This window comes from Castor canadensis, chromosome 13, assembly GCF_047511655.1.
Source record: "Castor canadensis chromosome 13, mCasCan1.hap1v2, whole genome shotgun sequence".
NCBI lineage: Eukaryota > Metazoa > Chordata > Mammalia > Rodentia > Castoridae > Castor > Castor canadensis.
In genome coordinates this window covers 92,528,356-92,549,440 of record NC_133398.1, presented here as the reverse complement: position 1 = coordinate 92,549,440, position 21,085 = coordinate 92,528,356, and the positions used below count along the sequence as shown (strand labels likewise).

At 39.0% G+C, this 21,085-nt stretch overlaps 1 protein-coding gene across 11 annotated transcripts in view; it reads right to left on the bottom strand.

Moving 5' to 3' along the window:
• Frmd3 (FERM domain containing 3) overlaps positions 1–21,085 on the bottom strand; it is a 313,407-nt gene that overhangs the window by 192,758 nt on the left and 99,564 nt on the right. For 3 of the 11 annotated variants that reach the window (XM_074052305.1, XM_074052304.1, XM_074052312.1), the window contains exon 2: positions 12,166–12,324. The exons of the other annotated variants lie outside the window; for them this stretch is intronic. In XM_074052305.1, the coding sequence (XP_073908406.1) occupies positions 12,166–12,237 (72 nt within the window). In that variant the 5' untranslated portion in view covers positions 12,238–12,324. The remainder of the gene's footprint in view (positions 1–12,165; positions 12,325–21,085) is intronic. 11 annotated transcript variants of the gene reach the window in all.

Sequence of the window (21,085 nt, the reverse complement as noted above, 5' to 3'; positions counted from 1 at the left end):
CATTTTATGAAGCCAGTATTACACTTATCCCAAAACCAGGCAAAGACACCTCCAAAAAGGAGAACTATAGGCCAATCTCCTTAATGAACATTGATGCAAAAATCCTCAACAAAATAATGGCAAATCGAATTCAGCAACACATCAAAAAGATTATTCACCACGACCAGGTAGGCTTCATCCCAGGGATGCAGGGGTGGTTCAACATACGAAAATCAATAAACGTAATAAACCACATTAACAGAAGCAAAGACAAAAACCACTTGATCATCTCAATAGATGCAGAAAAAGCCTTTGATAAGATCCAACATCATTTCATGATAAAAGCTCTAAGAAAACTAGGAATAGAAGGAAAGTTCCTCAACATTATAAAAGCTATATATGACAAACCTATAGCCAGCATTATACTTAACGGAGAAAAACTAAAACCATTCCCTCTAAAATCAGGAACCAGACAAGGATGCCCACTATCTCCACTCCTATTCAACATAGTACTGGAATTCTTAGCCAGAGCAATTAGGCAAGAAGAAGGAATAAAAGGAATACAAATAGGTAAAGAAACTGTCAAAATATCCCTATTTGCAGATGACATGATCCTTTACCTTAAAGACCCAAAAAACTCTACTCAGAAGCTTCTAGACATCATCAATAGCTATAGCAAGGTAGCAGGATATAAAATCAACATAGAAAAATCATTAGCATTTCTGTACACTAACAATGAGCAAACTGAAAAAGAATGTATGAAAACAATTCCATTTACAATAGCCTCAAACAAAATCAAATACCTAGGTGTAAACCTAACAAAAGATGTGAAAGACCTCTACAAGGAAAACTATACACTTCTGAAGAAAGAGATTGAGGAAGACTATAGAAAGTGGAGAGATCTCCCATGCTCATGGATTGGTAGAATCAACATAGGAAAAATGTCAATACTCCCCAAAGTAATCTACATGTTTAATGCAATTCCCATCAAAATTCCAATGACATTCTTTAAAGAGATCAAAAAATCTACTGTTAAATTTATATGGAAACACAAGAGGCCACGAATAGCCAAGGCAACACTCAGTCAAAAGAACAATGCAGGAGGTATTACAATACCTGACTTCAAACTATATTACAAAGCAATAACAATAAAAACAGCATGGTACTGGCACAAAAACAGACATGAAGACCAGTGGAACAGAATAGAGGATCCAGATATGAAGCCACACAACTATGAGCAACTTATCTTTGACAAAAGAGCTAAAAATATATGATGGAGACATAGCAGCCTCTTCAACAAAAACTGCTGGGAAACTGGTCAGCAGTCTACAAAAAACTGAAACTAGATCCATGTATATCACCCTATACCAAGATTAACTCAAAATGGATCAAGGATCTTAATATCAGACCCCAAACTCTTAAGTTGATACAAGAAAGAGTAGGAAATACTCTGGAGTTAGTAGGTATAGGTAAGAACTTTCTCAACGAAACCCCAGCAGCACAGCAACTAAGAGATAGCATAGATAAATGGGACCTCATAAAACTAAAAAGCTTCTGTTCATCAAAAGACATGGTCTCTAAACTGAAGAGAACACCCACAGAGTGGGAGAAAATATTTGCCAATTATACATCAGACAAAGGACTGATAACCAGAATATACAGGGAACTTAAAAAACTAAATTCTTCCAAAACTAATGAACCAATAAAGAAATGGGCACATGAACTAAACAGAACTTTCTCAAAAGAAGAAATTCAAATGGCCAGAAAACACATGAAAAAATGCTCACCATCTCTAGCAATAAAGGAAATGCAAATTAAAACCACGCTAAGATTCCACCTCACCCCTGTTAGAATAGCCATCATCAGCAACACCACCAACAACAGGTGTTGGCGAGGATGCGGGGAAAAAGGAACCCTCTTACACTGTTGGTGGGAATGTAGACTAGTACAACCACTCTGGAAAAAAATTTGGAGGCTACTTAAAAAGCTGGACATCGATCTACCATTTGATCCAGCAATACCACTCTTGGGGATATACCCAAAAGACTGTGACACAGGTTACTCCAGAGGCACCTGCACATCCATGTTTATTGCGGCACTATTCACAATAGCCAAGTTATGGAAACAGCCAAGATGCCCTAGCACTGACGAATGGATTAAGAAAATGTGGTATCTATACACAATGGAATTCTATGCAGCCAGAAAACAATACAGAGAATCAAAAACACAAAAAGCTACTTTTTTGAAAAAATAAACAAGAATGAGAAGCCACTGACTAAAATTTCCCCAGAGGCAAATTTAGCCTCTGACTAAAATGAGAAAGGAAAAGACCCAAATTAGTAAAATCAGAAATGAAAAGGGAGAAATAACAACAAACACCACAGAAATCCAGAGAGTCACCAGAGACTACTTTGAGTACCTATATTCCAATAAATTAGAAAATCTTAATGAAATGAACAAATTTCTACACACTCATGACCATCCAAAACTGAACTAAAAGGATATGAACCACCTAAACATATCTATAACATGTAATGAAATTGAAGTAGCAATAAAGAGTCTCCCAAAAAAGAAATGTACAGGACCTGATGGATTCTCTGCCAAATTCTATCAGACCTTCAAAGAACTAATACCAACTCTCCTTAAGCTTTTCCATGAAATAGAAAGGGAAGGAACACTGCCTAATTCATTCTATAAAGCCAACATTACACTCATCCCAAAACCAAAACAAGGACATATCCAAAAAGGAGAAGTACAGGCAAATCTCTTTAATGAACGTTGATGCAAAAATCCTCAATAAAATAACGGCAAACTGAATCCAACAACACATCAGAAAGATTATTCACCATGACAAAGTCAGCTTCATCCCACAGATGCAGGGATGGTTCAACATACGCAAATCTTTAACATAAAACAGCACCTTAATAGAACCAAAGACAAAAAACATTTGATCATCCCAATAGATGCAGAAAAGGCCTTCCATAAGATTAAACACCATTTCATGATAAAAAGCTCTGAGGAAACTAGGAATAGAAGGAATGTAACTCAATATTACTAAGGCTAAATATGAGAACCGTACAGCCAACATCATACTTAATGGGGAAAAACTGAAACCATTTCCCCTAAAGTCAGGAACAAGACAAGGATGCCCAATCTCCCCACTCCTATTCAACATAATCCTGGAATACTTAGCCAGAGTAATAAAGCAGGAAAAAGAAACAAAAGGAATACAAATAGGTAAAGAAATGGTCAAAAAATCTCTATTTGCAGATGACATGATCCTATACCTCAAAGACCCAAAAAACTCCACCCAAAAACTCCTAGACACCATAAACAGCTTCAGCAATGTAGCAGGACACAAAATCATCTTACAAAAATCAGTAGCCTTTCTATACACCAACGATGAACAAATTGAGAAAGAATATGGGAAAACAATTCCATTTACAATAGCCTCGAAAAACATCAAATACCTAGGAATAAATTTAACAATGGATGTAAATGTCCTCTACAAGGAAAACTACAAATCCCTGAAGAAAGAGATTAAGGAAGACTACAGAAGATGGAAAGATCCCCCATGCTCATGGATTAGCAGAATCAACATAGTAAAAGTAGTTATACTACCAAAAACGATCTACATATTCAACACCATTTGCATCAAAATCCCAATGACCTTCTTCACAGAGATTGAAAAATCAACCCTACAGTTCATTTGTAAACACAAAAGACCACAAATAGCCAAGGCAATACTCAGCAAAAAGAGCAATGCTGGAGGTATCACAATACCTGACTTCAAACTATATTACAAAGTAATAGCAATAAAAACAGCATGGTACTGGTACAAAAACAGACGTGAAGACCAGTGGAACAGAAATGAGGACCCGGATATGAATCCACACAGCTACACCTACCTTTTTTTTTAACAAAGGCACCAAAATCATATAATGGAGAAAAGATAACCTCTTCAACAAATGTAGCTGGGAAAAGTGGTTATCTGCCTGCAGAAAACTGAATCTAGATCCATGCCTGTCACCCTATAAGAGTATCAATGCAAAGTGGATTAAGGACCTTAATATTAGACCTGAAACCTTGCAGTTAGTACACAAAAGAGCAGGGAATACCCTGGAAGCAATAGGTATAGATTAGGACTTCCTCAATACAACTCTAGCAGCCCAGCAGCTAACAGAAAGGATGGACAAATGGGACTACATGAAATTAAAAAGCTTCTGCACAACAAAAGAAATGGTCTCTAAACTGAAGAGGCCACCCACACAATGGGAGAAAATATTTGCCACCTATACATCAGACAAGGGACTGATAACCAGAATATATAGGGAGCTCAAAAAACTAAACTCCCCCAAAATTAATGAACCAATAAGGAAGTGGGCAACTGAACTAAACAGAACTTTTCCAAAGGAAGAAATCCAAATGGCCAAAAAACACATGAGAAAATTCTCACCATCCCTGGCCATAAAGGAAATGCAAATCAAAACCACACTAAGATTCCACCTCACCCCTGTTAGGATAGCTAGCATTAAGAGCACCAACAACCAAATGTTGGCAAGGATGTGGGGGGGAAAAGGAAATGTAAGCTAGTACAACCACTTTGGAAAACAATATGGAGGCTTCTTAAAAAATTAAACATAGATCTGCCATAGATCCAGCAATCCCACTCCTAGGGAAATACCCAAAGGAGTATAGGAGGTAGCCTAAACAAAGTGTACACATGTAAGTAAATATAAAAACAATAAAATAAAAGAAAGAAATATTGATAGTGGATATTGATTTTTAAAAAACTTTTAGTTATAATTTAGGGCTTTTTAACCTCCAGATTTTCTTCCTCCCGTTATCACTCCTTTTAAGAGGTATTAGGCTCTACAATCCCTAATCTCACAGGATATGTGTGGCAGAGTGCAAGTAAGTAGCTGGTAGATTTTGTTTTCAAATGTCTGAAGCCACTGAGGAGAACAGAATGTGAAGTGTCCCAAATACTTATTGCTATATGACAAACTATTCTAAAGCACAGAGGTTTCAAGCAATGATTAGTATTCTATCTCATAGTACTATGAACTGACTGGACTCAGTTGAATGGTTCTTGCCAGGAGTTCTTTATATTCTTGCATCTGATGGTGACCATGCCTGGAAATGATTGAAGATTTTGTCACTCACGTGTCTGGTGCCTGTGCTGGACTGGCTGGCAGGAATCACTAGGGGCTTATTGCACCCTTTTCTCCCTCTCTTCCCTCCTCCTTCTCTCCTACCCTCCTCTCCCCTCTGCTGTCATCTTCTCCCCTCACTAGTCCTCTTCTCTCCTCTCTCTCCTTCTACTCCTCCTCCCTCTCCCTCTCCTATTTCTATCTTCCTCTCTCTCCCCATTCAGCCTAGCTTGGGCTTCCTCACACCAAGGAAGCCTTGCTTTCTCCTGGATGAGCATTCCCAAAGAATCCAGGCAGAAGTTATCTTTTATGCAGCATGATTTATACTGCATTCTATTGGTTACAAGTGAGTTGCTAAGTCCAGTCCAGACTCAAGGGTATAACAACCTTTCCCCTAAATGGGAGAAGTAAAAAGGAATTTATGGCTATTTTTAATATTCTACAGAGAAAAAGACTTCTTCAGATTAAAACAAAGGAAGAAATGAGCTCTATGAACTTGTGACTGCTCCCTGAGTATGCTTCTCATAAAGACATTACAGAGGAAAGATCAGGTATATCTTGGGAAGTAAGAACTCAAATACTGAGTTTTCTGACATCACCTGGTTTCCATGTTTGGGAATCCCCACTTGGTCCAAGGGACAGGCGAGACATATAGTCAATGACAAGCATGTTTCCCTGTGCTGTACTGATAACTTAATGGAGCCCCAAAACCTCAGTACAACCTTGAGGGGAAAGAAAGTTCAGGAGATTAAGAAGAGACAAACAAAAATTTCCAACTACCCCAGCAGGAAAGGTCTTGGCATAAAAATCAGTTTGAGTTGTAGAAAACAGCTGCAATCTCTCTTTCATCAGTTTGGGAACTGATGGACCTTCCTATTCATGACACTTGGACTCAGACCCTAAATTTTATTTCTTCCAATCTGACCCTTCAGTGAAAAGACTCACTTTGTCTCTCAAAGCTGAGTGCTCTGCTTTATTTCCTTTCATCACTACCAAAATGGAGTAAAGCTATTGCCTCAGGTACTGTCAGGATCAATCCACTCAGCAGCACATGAAGGAGCTGCCATTCGAGTTCAGAGAAGACAGTGGGGAGACTAACACAGTGCTCAGTTTGGAGATGGATTTCCCATGTCATGCTGGGGAAGGAGGGAGATGAAGAGAGTAGCAGCTTGGCCAGAACCAAAATAACACCCTGTCCATAGCTTTGGAGTTCTACCTAGGCAGCTCAAAGAAAGCTGCAGCAAATTATCTATGCATCTCGTTGTACACATTGGTGTGCATACTTTAAGAACACTTCATTTTTAATTACCTCATCTGTTTCCAAGCCAAACAATCTCTCACACACTTTTCCTGAGCATTCACTGGACTGAATGTGAAATGATAGAGAGATACATGCCTTACCACCCCTCAACGGCATCTTGTACTGACATCCTTTCCTCCAGTGTGGGACCCCTCCTAATCCTCCTCTCACTAGACAAGAGACAAAAATCAACTCTGAGTCTTAGAGAGTTTTCAGTAACATCCTTCCTTTCACACATGGAAGAGCCAAGAAATCCTAAATTATCTTTCTTTCTTTGTTATTTTTGGAGTTTATTCATTTTGTTTTTTATAGTTCTGAGAATACAACCCAAGGCCTTCCTCATGCTAAGCAAGTACTCTACCACTGAGTTATATCCTCAGCCCCTAAATTATGTTTCTAAAAGCAAGATATTTATCCCCTTCCCACTCTTATGCCCCAACCCCAGCCCTGCACCATAGAGGTAACTGGTATCTTTTGCTGCCTGTCATCATACTTTAGAACATGATTACTGATTACAAAGCTCCTCCCTGGAATGTTTTGGGCAAAAGCAAAGATTCTCACTGTCTCACCTCACTCTATGGCTGGAACATCACCTGCTCCTTAGAAATCTGGCTTATTAACCCATCAATTCCCACCTTTTCCTGAAAGTCTTAGGCTTTCAATAAAATCATTTTGGAGTAGATAAAATGGACTAACCATATAATTTCAGATAATATATTAGGGGTTCAATTTCTCTGTGCTAGTGTGGTTGCCCTATGAAAACAGATTCATCCTCATCTTGTACTGACTTCTAGAAACATCATATTATATAAGCCAGACCTTGCTGATGCAGGAAAAAAGCAGTTACAGAGACATGTGTAGAAGAGTCTGTATTTATTGAGCCTTGCTGAGTTCAGTTCGTGACTAGGCGCTTTACCTACACAACTCTGTCTATCTCTGGTAACAGACCTGTAAGATAACCGATTTCATGTGCAAGGATACTGAAGCCCAGAGAAAACTTAAGGAACTCCTCCAAGATACAGCAGCTAAATTTCAAACTCTGGTTTGATTTCATTGCAAAGTTCATCCATGTTTCTGCCAACCCCTCACACTCTCCTTACATGTATCCAGAAATTACTCAACAGAGCAGTAAATGGATGAGGTAGGCAGTTTGCAATTTTAAATAGGATGGTCAAAAAAGGCTTCATTGGGCAACTGGCATGTAAGCAAATACCTGAAAGACAGGAAGACATTAGGCTCAAGATGAACCAAAATGAATAGGGAAGAACAACCCAGGGACAGGAAATAGGTAGGGCATGGTGCTAAAACTCAAATATGTGAGATGGGTCTCATCAGAGAGCTGTGATGAGGCTGGAGCAAAATGAGTACATGGGGTGGGAGCAGATGAGGTCAAAGAGGTGATGGTGGTCAGACCCATAAGACCAAGGAGAACAGAGACCACAGTCTTCACTAAATGACTCACTCTAAAGGTCTCCCCTAACTCCTCACACACCCCAACAAGGATGTAAAATATTATCTACCAGTTTCTTAGGAAGGGAAGCAGTGAGGGAAGAAGTCCTCAAAAAGTTACTGTGCTAGAAGGAAATGGTCACCAAACTTAAGAGACATCCCAGAGAATAGGAAAAAATCTTTGCCAACTATGTATCTGATAAGGTATTCATAACCAAAATTTACAGGAAGCTCAAAAAACTAAACTCCCAAAGAATCAATGATTTGAAATGGACAAATGAACTGAACAGAAATTTTTCAAAGGAAGAACTATAAATAGCCAAAACACACAAGAAGAAATGCTCAACATCCCTGGCCATAAAGGAACTGCAAGTCAAAATCACACTAAGATTCCACCTCATTCCTGTTAGAATAGGACACCAGCAACAATAAATGTTGGCAAGGATGTGGAGGAAAAGTAACCCTCATACACTGTTGTTGGAAGTGTAAGTTAGTACAATCACTAGGGAAAACAGTATGGAGACTCCTCAAAAGAACTAAAAATAGATCTACCACATGATCCAGCAATACCACTCTTAGGCATATGTCCAAAGGAATGTAAATCAAGTTATAGTAAAGACACTTGCACACCTACATTTATTACAGCATTACTCACAATAGCCATGCCATGGAAACAGCCAAGATGCCCTACAACTAATGAGTGGACTAAGAAAATATGATGTTTATATACAATGGAATTTTATTCATCCATAAAGAAGTATGAAATTTTATTGTTCACAAGTAAATGGAAAGAACTGGAGAGCATCAACTTAAGTGAAATTAGCCAGGTTCAGAAAGTCAAAGGTCACTTGTTTTCTCTCATGTGTGGAAGACAGATTCAATACAAATCCAAGCATTATTGCATATACATACAAATATTTGCAAAACATGTTTCCAAAAGGGGACTGTTAGAGGAGACCAAGGGAAGAAGAAAAGGACAGATGATAGAAAGTGAATAATAATGAAATACATCACATCTATGTAGGAACAGGACACAACCAAAACATACAGAAGACTGTTGAACAACACAGGATAAGGGGAAAAGTAGTGGAAGTGGGGCAAGACCACCTTAAGCACAATATATTTATAGGAAAAATATCAAGGCAAAATTCCCACTGAACAATGCACAGACACCTAAGTAATGAAGAAAAGGAACATAAAATAGGTCATGTTAAGGTGAGGGCACTAGCAGAAAGGGAAGGATAAGTGTAGAAAGTAAAGAAGATCAATATGGTTGATGTGCTTTCGATATATGTGTTAATATGGAACATCAAAACCTGTTGAGGTCATTACACAAAGGGGAGTGGGGCAGGAGGGAGAATAATGGAGGGGATGAACCAATTTGGGGTATAATATTTATATATATATATATGGAAATGTCACAACAAAATCCCCTGCATAACTATCATAAACTAACAAAAATGTTCTTTTTTAACAAATGAAGAACAGGAAGCTAAAACAGGTCCTGTCCGGGGGTAGGTACCAGTGGAAGGGGGGAGGGCATAAAGAAAGGGTGAAGGAGGGTGAATAAGGCAGAAGTATTTGGTATGAATATACAAAAATAGAACAATGAAACCTATTGAAATTGTTCTAAACGGGGGAAAGGGAAACGAGAAATAAAAAAAATTCAAGCAACCCAGTTGCTGCAACTAGAGAGAGTAGCCTAAAGGAATCATGGATGCTACTAGGGGACAGGCTTTAGGAGGGGTCTGGGTTCTTAGAATGACCTCAGGTGCCTCTAAGGGAAGCTTTTGATCAGTTCTGAGTGTGTTGATGTTTACTGAGGTAGATTAGGAGAAGGGGATTAAATGTATGTTACATGCTATCATGACATGAGTACAGTTTATGAATTATGGAACCCAATACTGTCTGGGTGCAGTAAAGAAAGTTTGGATATCACTGGTAAGCAAAAAGATCCCTCAAATAGGGGGGTCATGGCAGCATTTTATAGCTGCTGCAAGACCTTGAAAGAAATAATGATTTCAGCTAACTTTGCAGCCTGCTTTATCTGTGTTGTTTCCCTAACTTGGTTAACAATCAGGCTACAGTATTTATCAGTTCAAACTCATTTTCATATTTCAGGCCTGGGTCACATTTAACCATAATTCTTATTCCTCACATATGAATTTATGCAAAATAATGAGCTGTTTCTACAGAATAAAATTAATTAGGATGCTTGGAGAAAAGTTACTGTGCTGGATATCCCTCCATTCATAAAACTAGGCTGTCTATTTTTCCAGGGGAAATTAGGTGTTAGTGGGGCTGAGACTATAAACCTGAATGAGAAGAAGTTTTAGACACAACTATTTCACTACAGGCCCACTAGTATACATTACTTCACCTCATAAATGAAACGCAAACATTTTTAAAGTATGTAAATTTTCACCTCAATCATTGATCTATCATTTTTTAGTTTATGTACAGAAGCCCCCAGTGAATTAAGCTATCCACTTACATTTCATTTCAGATCATTCACAGTTCTTCAATATCTGCACCATTCCTGGAGTCCATGTGTATAGAAATGAATTTTCTCAATGCATAAAACAGGACTGTTCTGGCCACTCTTCTTACTTTTAAGTAAATATTAATATTGATATATATATATAGTAACAAACTATAAGTGCACAACTCAATGAACTTTTACAAAATGAAGAATTAATTTGGAATGTAACTCATGTACAGGAAAGCAATGCAAGTAAACTCCCTGTATAACTACCCTTATCTCAACTAGAAAAAACACTTAGTCCTTCCTATTATTGCTTATACTCTCTCTTCAACAAAATTAGAGATAAGGGCAAAATAGTTTCTGCCTGGTAGTGGGGGGGTAAAAGGAGAGAGGAAGAGGGTGGAGGAAAGGGAGGTGGTGGGGAAAGGGGGAAGAAATGATCCAAACATTGTATGCACATATGAATAAAAGAAATTTTAAAAAATGAACAAAACTACATAACCACGAGCAATAAAACATTATTAGCTCCTCAAAAATCTGCTTCATATCTTTCAGTTATTACATATCCAAAAGGTACCCACTACTCTGATTTCTATCCTTAAGCAATTTTGCATATTTTGCAATTTAATAGAAAGGAATCTACAACGTTGTTCTGTTTGTATCCTGCTTCTTTACTTCAAAATGATTTCTGATATTCATATATGTTTCTATGTGAACAGACATCCATTTGCTTTATTGCTGTATGGTATAACCATTGCAATAATTACTATCCATTTATCCCTCATATTCTTGGGTGTTTTCTAGTTCTTGTTAAACCAAGAAAGCTGCTATGAACATACTTGTATGAACATACTTCTATAGACCTTTCATGAACAAATACAAGTATTTCCACTAGGTACACACCTAGAAATGGAATTGGTAAGACATGCAACATGTATTTGTTTACCTGTAGTAAATACTGCCAAAGAGCACTCTTAAGTGGTTGTACCAATGTACATCAGCAATGCAAAAATCTTCCTTATTTTTTAGGGTTTGCTACATTCACTTATTCACTCATTCAGTCTTTATTTTTTCAGCAGTAGACACTGAGAAAATTATAATGTTAGACACACTGTTTCCTTGGGAACACACAGCCTAAAGGGGAAAAACAAACATGTAAACAAAAATGATAATACGATCTTAGGGCTAAGCCCAAAGCAGGTAGAAGACAATTGGGAATGATCATCAGGGAATGGTTACAACCTACCTTTTTTAGGGGAGGCAGTGTTTCAGGGGAAAGTGAGGTACTGACAATAAAACCAGACTCCCAGGGTAACTGGATTTTCCTAGGTAGGCTTTCTAAGCAGAGTAAAATCCAGGGAGTGTAAAATGTCTGATGTGTTAAATTTGTGACAAGAATCTTTCTTTTTACATGTTAAATTAATGTAGCTATTGAGTAAAGTAAATACCTACCCTACTACTGTTAAGAAAAACAGAAAGGCAACCTTCCCTATATCAATAATAAGGCTTCAACCTGACCAACAAGTAGACTATACTGGCTAAATGATGTCTTTAAAAAACATTCAGTATCAAAATATGGTCCAAATAAAATAATTACATTTGACAGTTAGTCTTCAAAGTTTAGCAGACTACCCAACAAGCCAATTCATTCAGCCATGTTTAAAACTAACTGATCCTGGTGAACATATCAAAGTATAAGTCCATGTTCCGAGGTGTCCAAGAGGTAGTAACTCTCTGAAAATTGTGTAGATACCATATCATTTTTACTTTATGGTACAGAAATCTAGGTAATCAGTCACCTGCATTTCCAGGTGTCCAAGCAGAATGGAGATTCTGTCAGTAGAGCCCTTTGAGTCCATCCTGCTGTCCATACACAAGGGAGAAGTGTGCCAGTCATTGGTGGACAGAAATACAAGGATACACAATGATAGGTCAGCTCACCATCTGCATGGCTGCATCTGATAGAATAAATAATAAATAGTGTGTCTTCTTGGCACTTCAGGCATTCACTCAGACAATTCAACTGTGAAAATTACTGTATCTGCCCTTGCCAGATTCCTGCTTCAGACTGGTGGAATTTAACAGAACCATGCTGTCTGACCATTACTTATTTCCTTAAGTTCTCCCAGTATAATGACTTAGATCACCAGATATCCATGGCCATAAACTTCAATATTGAAGCTTCTCACATGTTTCTTCACTAATCCCATCTGGATGATCCCTTAACTCTGAGCAAGGGGCAGCAGAAAAAAATAATTATCAGGTATTTTTAAATCTCTTGCCAGAATGTATCCAGACATTATCCATTATATTACCCAATGCCTGCATAAGACTTGATACAAATAATTCCTTCTAGAAAAGCTAAAATTGTACTAGCAAGAATCATTCAGGAGAACCACACAAAGCATTAGAACACTGTTTTTGCTTGGATAAAAGGCTTATGTTCAAATAAAATAACTACATACCATACACACATAGAAAACAACAAAAAGACAAATCTATAAACAGAAAGCCTAGGCCTGGGTGTGGAAAAGGGGAGTGGCTGCAAATGGGAATGAGGGAATAATGAAAATGTTCTAAAATTAGATTGTAGAGATGGTCACATGATTCTATAAATTTACTAAAACTCTTAAAATGAGTGAATTTAATGGTATGCAAATTAGACCTCAATAAAGCTGCTTTTAAAAAATCATTCCAAGTAGATTGCAGACATAAATGTAAAAGGTAAAACAATAAAACTTCTGGAGGAAAATATAGGAGACTACTACCAGAGATTTCTTAAATACAGCATTAGTCAAATAAGAAAAATAATGATACATGGACTTCATTAAAAATTAGATTATTTGTTAGAAAAAGGATATCATTGATATAGTGAAAAGGCAAGCCATAGACCAGGGAGAGATATGTGCAATACTTATATCTGACAAAAGATTTATATCCTGTACATACATGTTTTGGCAGTACTGGGGTTTGAATTCAAGGCCTCATGCTTGCTAGACAGAAGTTCTACCACTTAAGCCTTTCTACCGGCCCTGGGTTTTTTTGTGTTGGGTATTTTCTAGATGGGGTCTTGTGAACTATTTGCCTGGGCTGGCTTTGAACCACAATCCTCCTGATCTCTGCCTCCTGAATAGTTAAGATTACAGGTGTGAGCCACTGGTGCCTGGCCAGAATACATTTTTCAAAACACTCCTACAAATAGGAAAAAGACAAGCACCCCAATTTAAGAACAGATAAGTGATTCAAATAAGTAGTTCACAAAAGAAGACAAACAGCCAATAAACACATTAGCCAATACACAAATACCATGATGACACCTATCTCAATTCATAGTTCTGTGCCTCTAAGCCTTTCAATTTATTTAATAGTTCTTATTCCACTGTTATGTTTTGACATTTTACCTGCTTGAATCCCACCCAAAGGCAAATAGCACACTCAATTCAGAGTAATTCTAGATGGGGTTCTTCCTAAGGGACCATTTATAAGGTATGAGGTAGATGGAGTGAAACTGCAGGGTTAGTGCAAGAAAAATGTGAGAAGCCAAAGGAACATCACCCCCAAGACAAAACTCAAATGCAAAGGGACCCCCTGGAGAGAGTCATGGACAGAAACTGCCTCAGAAAAGTACTGATCACTGGTTCAGGAACATAATCAGTTTAAGGCAACATCACAGGGAGGGAAACAAGGGAAAAATACTGAGGTCTATGCTGGGGGTATGGCTCAAATGGTAGAGCACTTGTCTAGCAAGCATGAGGACCTGAGTTCAATCCTTAGTACCTCCACAAACATACTCAGATCTTACATTCTCTCCTGTGACCTCCTAGCTGGGGCCCTGGTAGGACAAAACTAACCAGAAACTAAAGGACAAGGTAACTCATATCAAAGTCATACACCAGCCAGCCATCTGGGGCACAGAAGGCAGAGTGGCTCTAAATGAGTAAATGAAAGAGATATGGCACAACATTGTAGGCTTCCCAGAAGCCCTTTTAAAAGACACAGGCAAAATTTAATGAACAAATACCACAACCTATAAAACTATGCTCCTGGAACACAGAAATGACATTCTCTGGAGACATCATACAGGCTTTTCATAAGCAATTTATGAAGGAGAAAGAAGGTGGGAAGTAGTAGTTCATTATTATACATCCCATCACGTAACTGTTTTCTAGTGAAAATGGTGCTGGGGCTGAATCTTATCCAAAAGGAACGAGACAACCTCAGAAGTAAACGATACAACTTCTCAGAGGGGATCATTCCTCCTTGAACTCACCTAAGAGCCAGCCTCTGGGCACTCCTCTGCCGTCCCCTCCATTGCCACATACTTCCACAGCTTCCCCATCATACCCCCCCAAGCCCACTCTCTTTTTTATCACTCAGCCTCACTCAGTTCTCAACCACAGTTGCTATTAATGCAGGCTCCATTGATTTTCTTAAAAGGTTGTATAAGTGTCAATCAAAAGCACGCTGACGTACTCTTCCCTCCACCAGCCTCAGTCTGCAAAGTGATCTGGACATTGCATGCTCAATTGCTTCCTCTTCCAAACCAATCTCTATCATGGCATAAAGTAAAACCAAGCTGCAGTATAAGGGGTTTTCTGAACCTGAAATAATCTCATATATTTAGCAACTTACACATTGATTGTCTCTTCCACTAGAACAAAGGCTCGTGTGCTTCAAAAGCACAATCTGAAAAGTGTTTCTCAAACCTAATGTGCATCAGAGTCACCAGGAGAAATTGTTAGGTTGCTGAGCCCTATCCCCTGGAGTCCCTGATATGGTACGTGTAGGCATAAGGGGGTCCTAGAATTTTAACATCTAACAAGTTCATGGGTATATTTGTTTCCTATCACTGCAATAAGAAATTACCATAAATTTAGTGGCTTAAAATAACACAAATTTGGAGAGGATCCAAGATGGCGACTAGGGTGCAGAAGCAGACAGCATGAGCTCTGTGACTCAAAAACCTTGCTGAGATGTTGGAGCCACACTTAGCAGAAATAAAGCAACAAGGAGAATCAAAACTTCGGCACCCTGAACCCCTAGCCCATAGAAAGCTCTCCATGCCACATTACACTGAGAAAACAGGTGGGCTGCCACCGCCGCCAGATACCAGCTCCAAGCCTGCTTGGGAGACATTCGGCAGACCAAACAAGTGAGCACCAAGTGTCATGCAGTATTCCCCCAGCCACCTCTGGGGTAAACCAGCATAGCCCCCTGGGCAGACGGACACATCCACAAAAAAAAAATCTGAATAAACAATGAACTGAAAACTAGCACATAGCAAAGGGGTTGGGGTCACTGAAAGCACAATGGAGAAGTGGGGAGGGGCAAGGAGCTAATCTCCATGTAAACTATCAGTAAACAAATGGCTGGAAAGGCAGGAAGGCCGACAGCAGGCAGGTGACAAGCCACTGCCTAAAGTAGGGCAGGTAGTGGACCACAAAAGTCATCTCCAGAGCTAGTGAGAAACACCCAAAGTCAAAGAGCTCCACAAAATTGGAAAACAAACAGCAAACCATCAGAACACACTGACAGCAGGGGGCCAGCTGACGGATCACTAACCTTGTCCCAGAGAAAGGGGGCAAAGCAAAGAAACAAGCCCCCAGTACACAAGTTCAGCAAATAGCCACCTGCAAAGCAGGACAGCTGGTACACCACAGGGCTAATCTCCTGAACCTGAGGTCAGCATATGAACTTAAACTGCCACACCTGGGGTGGGGGGGGGAGCGGGAGTGACCAAGCAGCCACTGCTGAAAGAAGAAAAAAACACTATCCACAAGCCAACCACCTGGTGAGACTGTGATAGAGCTTCTGCTTAAATACCAACACCAGGACTGGATGCTGGAGGAGTAACACCAGAATTTAAGACTGAAATTCTATGGTTCCTCAACCTGGAGTTTTTTTGTTTATTTGTTTCTTTGTTTTGTTTTGTTTCTTTTTTGTGTGTTCATCTCTCCCCATTGATTTCTTTAGTTTAATTTTTTTGTTGTTAGTTTTATTTTTGTGGATTTTCTACTTTTACTTTTACTCCTAGCATCCTTTTTTTCCTTTTCTCTTTCTATACTTTCAATTTAACCATCATCATCCCCTCATCCCTACTCTCACCCCTTCACTCTCTATCCTTCTCCTATGCTAAAACCCATTGCTCCCCATCCCACAACTTATTCTGCCCCCTTAAACCCACTCTCTTCCCCAGCCTTCACCTTCCCCTCCCATTCTCCCTAACCTGTCACCAGACTATACCTCCCTCCTACATACTCATCACCCACTGAACAACCTACAATACCGTTACACAACCTCAAATCCCTGCAATCCCTAACACAAACACCCTCTTCTACAACAACAGAAATATACCCAAACACACACAAGGACCACAAAAACAGCAGCCCCCACACTGCTTTCCCCACTCCACCACTCCACTTCCCATCTCCACCTTTAGTGCCACCCTATCCAATGCCCTAAATTTCTATAGCTAGCATTACAAATGTTAGCCTCCCACCCACAACTCCCACTGATTATAGATATTACCACCAGGGGATCTTCTGTATAACACATAAACTACTGGTCTGGTATTAAAACTTTGCATTAGTTAATACTAAATTACACCCAGACCAGGGACAGAAATATCACACAGATACTTAGCTAAAAACCCAATACAGCCACAAAACAAAATTAAACCAAGGGAAAGAAAACAGGTGACTGAAACCACCAACTAGACTATCAAGAACATAGTTGCACAGTACCAAGTGAAGCGATGGGAAGACGAAAAAGGGATAGAAACCATTCTCCCCCAAAAATAATTTGTATTAAATTATTAAAGGACTCAGAGGGAAATGAAGAAAACAGACACCCAGTTCCGGACTCAAAAAAAACAAAGATAAATGACACCAAGGAACCCAACTGATGTCCACAGGAATAACCTCAAAGAAGAAATGCTGCAAGTAATCACTGAGAATTTCATGGAGATGATACTACATTTTGGCTAACCAAAATGTACAAGAGGCACTCAAGAAATTACAAGACACCAAAAATAAGGAATATGAGAAGACACAGAAACAAATAAATGAACTCACATGAGTCCTAAATAAACACCAAAGTGAACAGAGAACACTATAAATAGAGAGATAAATGAATTAAAGACAAAAATAGACAATAAAGAGGATGTGACCTATGATATGGAAAACCTCAGAAAAAAGAATAAAACAGAAACACAAAACATAGTGGAAAGCCACTCCAGCAGACTAGAACAAGCGGAAGACAGAATCCCAGAACATGAAGATAAAATGGAAATTAAAGGAAAAACTGAAGATCTACTAGTCAAACAACTCAAGTCCTGTGAAAGGAATATACAAGAACTCAGCAACTCCATCAAAAAAACAAACCTGAGAATCATGGGCATTGAAGAAGAGGTCCAAGCAAAAGGGATTTTTAATATATTGAATAAAATAATAACAGAAATTTTCCCAAATCTAGAGAAGGTAATGCCCACCCAGGTACAGGAAGACTCCAGAACACCAAAAGGACTTGATCAAAATAGAACTTCCCCATGACATATTATCATTAAAACAACAAGCACAGAGAATAGAGAAAGGTATTGAAGTCTGTAAGACAGAAAAAACAAATAACATACAAACATAAACCCATCAAAATCATAGCAGATTTCTCAACAGAAACCATAAAAAGCAAGAAGGACATGGAGTGAGGTATTCCAGGCACTGAATGGAAACAACTTCAACCCTAGGATACTCTACCCAGCAAAATTATCATTCAAAACAGATGGAGCAATAAAAGTCTTCCACAATAAGCAGAAATCAACACAATATCTGATCACCAAGCCACCCCTACAAAAGATTCTTCAAGGAATTCTGCACACAGAAAATGAAAGCAAACAAAACCATGAGAGGACAGGCAGTACCAAACCACAGGAGGAAAAAAAGAAAAGGAATCAGAGAGTAACATATATTCAGCTGCACACAATCAAATACTCAAACAACAAAAACAACTAAATGACAGGAATCACCACACACCTATCAGTAGCCAAGGCAGTACTCAGCAAAAACAGCAATGCTGGAGGTATCACAATATCCAACTTCAAAATATATTACAAAGCAATAGCAATAAAAACAACATGATACTGGCACAAAAACAGATTATGAAGACCAATGGAACAGAATAGAGGACCAAGCTATGAAACCACACAGCAATGCCCACCTTATTTTTGACAAAGGAACCAAAAACATACGATGGAGAAAAGACAGCCTCTTCAACAAATGCTGCTGGGAAAAGTGGTTATCTGCCTGCAGAAAACTGAAACTAGATCCATGTTTATCACCCTGTACTAGTATTAACTCAAAATGGATCAAGAACCTTAATATCAGACCCAAAACTTTGAAGTTAGTACAGAAAAGAGCAGGTAATTCTCTGGAAACAATAGGTATAGGCAAGGACTTCCTCAGTAGAACCCCAGCATCTCAGCAACTAAGACAAAGGATGGAAAAATGGGATTACATAAAATTAAAAAGCTTCTGCACAACAAGAGAAATGGTCTCTAAACTGAAGAGACCACCCACAGAGTGGGAGAAAATATTTGCTAGCTATATATCAGCCAAAAGACTGATAACCACAATATACAGGGAGCCCAAAATCTAAACTCCCCCAAAATCAATGATCAATAAAGAAATGGGCAACTGGAGGAGATTCCAAGATGGCGGCTAGAGGAATGAAGCAGAAAGCATGCCTCCTAAAAGTAAAATCTTGGAGAGACACTGGAGACACAACTTACAGAAAAACCACCAAGAAGAGGCAAAACTTTGACCCCTCCACACTTCCAGCCTGTGCAGAGCATCTCCACTTCATGTTAAATGGAGAAACCAGGAGGGCCCATGGGCCACCGCCAGACACTGGCTCCCAGATGGCTTGGGAATACACGGACAACAAGGTGAGCTAAGCGGTACGTGGTACTCACACAGACAACCCTGGGCCAGATCAGCATACCCCCTGGACAGACCAACCCCCACCCAGGGAAAAACAGAGAAACTGAGTAATAAGCAATAACAACAATAAAGACATGTAGCAAAGAGGGTGGGGCGCCTGAGTGCCCAAGGGGGAGGGGAATCGCTGACAGAACTGTACATAAACAAGCAGGGCCAGAGAAGGCAGGAGCAGTGGCACATGCCCAGCAACTAGGAGCGGGAAAGCTTGTAAAAGTGGTGGAGGGAGGAAAACTCCACAGGAGAGGGGGGAAGACCCACTTCCCACATGAGCTATAAATAAACATGCTGGCCTGAGAAAGCTGCTGCAGTGTCACCTCCCCCAGTGTGCTTGGAAAGGAGAAAGCTTGTAGCAGCACCTGGTGCACAGGAGAACCCTGAATAAACAAAGACTGCAGGGCCAGGTGAGTGCTAAGCTCACTCCTGAGATCTACATAAACAAAGCCTCCAGCAACAGCAGGCTGACAGCAGCAGGCAGGCAAGCCACAGATGCAGACAGTCATTCACAGAACTGTCTCCAGACTCTTTTTTTTTTTCCTTTTCTCTTTCCCTACCTTTGATGAGACAACAACTGAACTACGCCTGCATGCTGAAAAACTTACTAAACTAAACATATGACCTTGGGACACTTTGTGGGTATTTTTTTGTTTTGTTTTGTGCAGTTTTGGTTTATTTTATTTTTCGCCTTTGATGAGACAACTACAGAACATCTGAGGCACCGTTTCCAGGATTGGAGGCTGAGGGACGAACACCAAACTTGCAATTGAACTTGGAGATTTTTTTTTTAATATATATTTTTTTCTTTTTTTTTTTTTAGTTTTTATTCTTTATTTGAAATCCTCTCTCTGTCTCTCTAATGCCTTTTCAGCTTATGGTTGAATAGTACACAGTCTCTCCCTGTTTATATCTTTGAAACTTCTTGTTTGTTTCTTTGTTTTGTTTTTTTTCTACTTGTTTATTTCTTTTTCCCTTTTCCTTTAACTTCTTTGCTTTCAATCTCCTCTCACCCTTCCTTTCTAAATACCACAGGTGCTATTATTACAAGCCAGAAAATACTTAATTGCACACAGTACAGGGACAATAACAACACCAAGGGCAATAATGGGAAGACAAAAAAAAAAGGGAAACCAGTTTCCCCACAGCAAAAAATTAGTACAGGAACCAGAAGGAAATTAGTACTCAGATCCAGACTCCAACAAAATGAACATAAACTATGCCAAAGAACCCAATGTGCCCACAAGAATAATGTAAAAGAAGAATACAGGTACTCAATGAGATGATACTGGATAAGGTCAACCAAAATGTACAGGAGACACTCAAGAAATTCCAAAACAACAAAAATAGAGAATTTGAAAAAGCAAAAGAAGAAATAAAGGAAACCATAGAAGCACTGTATAAACACAAAAGTGAAACAAAGAACATGATGAATAAACGGATAAATGAACTCACGACAAAAATAGACAACATTAAAGAGGAAACGACCCAGGATATGGAAAACCTCAGAAAAAAGAACGAAACAGAATTGCAAAACAAAATGGAAGGCCAATCCAGCAGAATAGAACAACCAGAAGACAGAATCTCAGAACTTGAAGATGAAATGGTAATAAAAAGAAACACCAAAGAACTACTAATTAAACAACTCAAGACCTGTGAAAAGAAAATGCAAGAATTCAACGACTCCATCAAAAGACCAAACTTGAGAATCATGGGCATTGAAGAAAGACAAGAG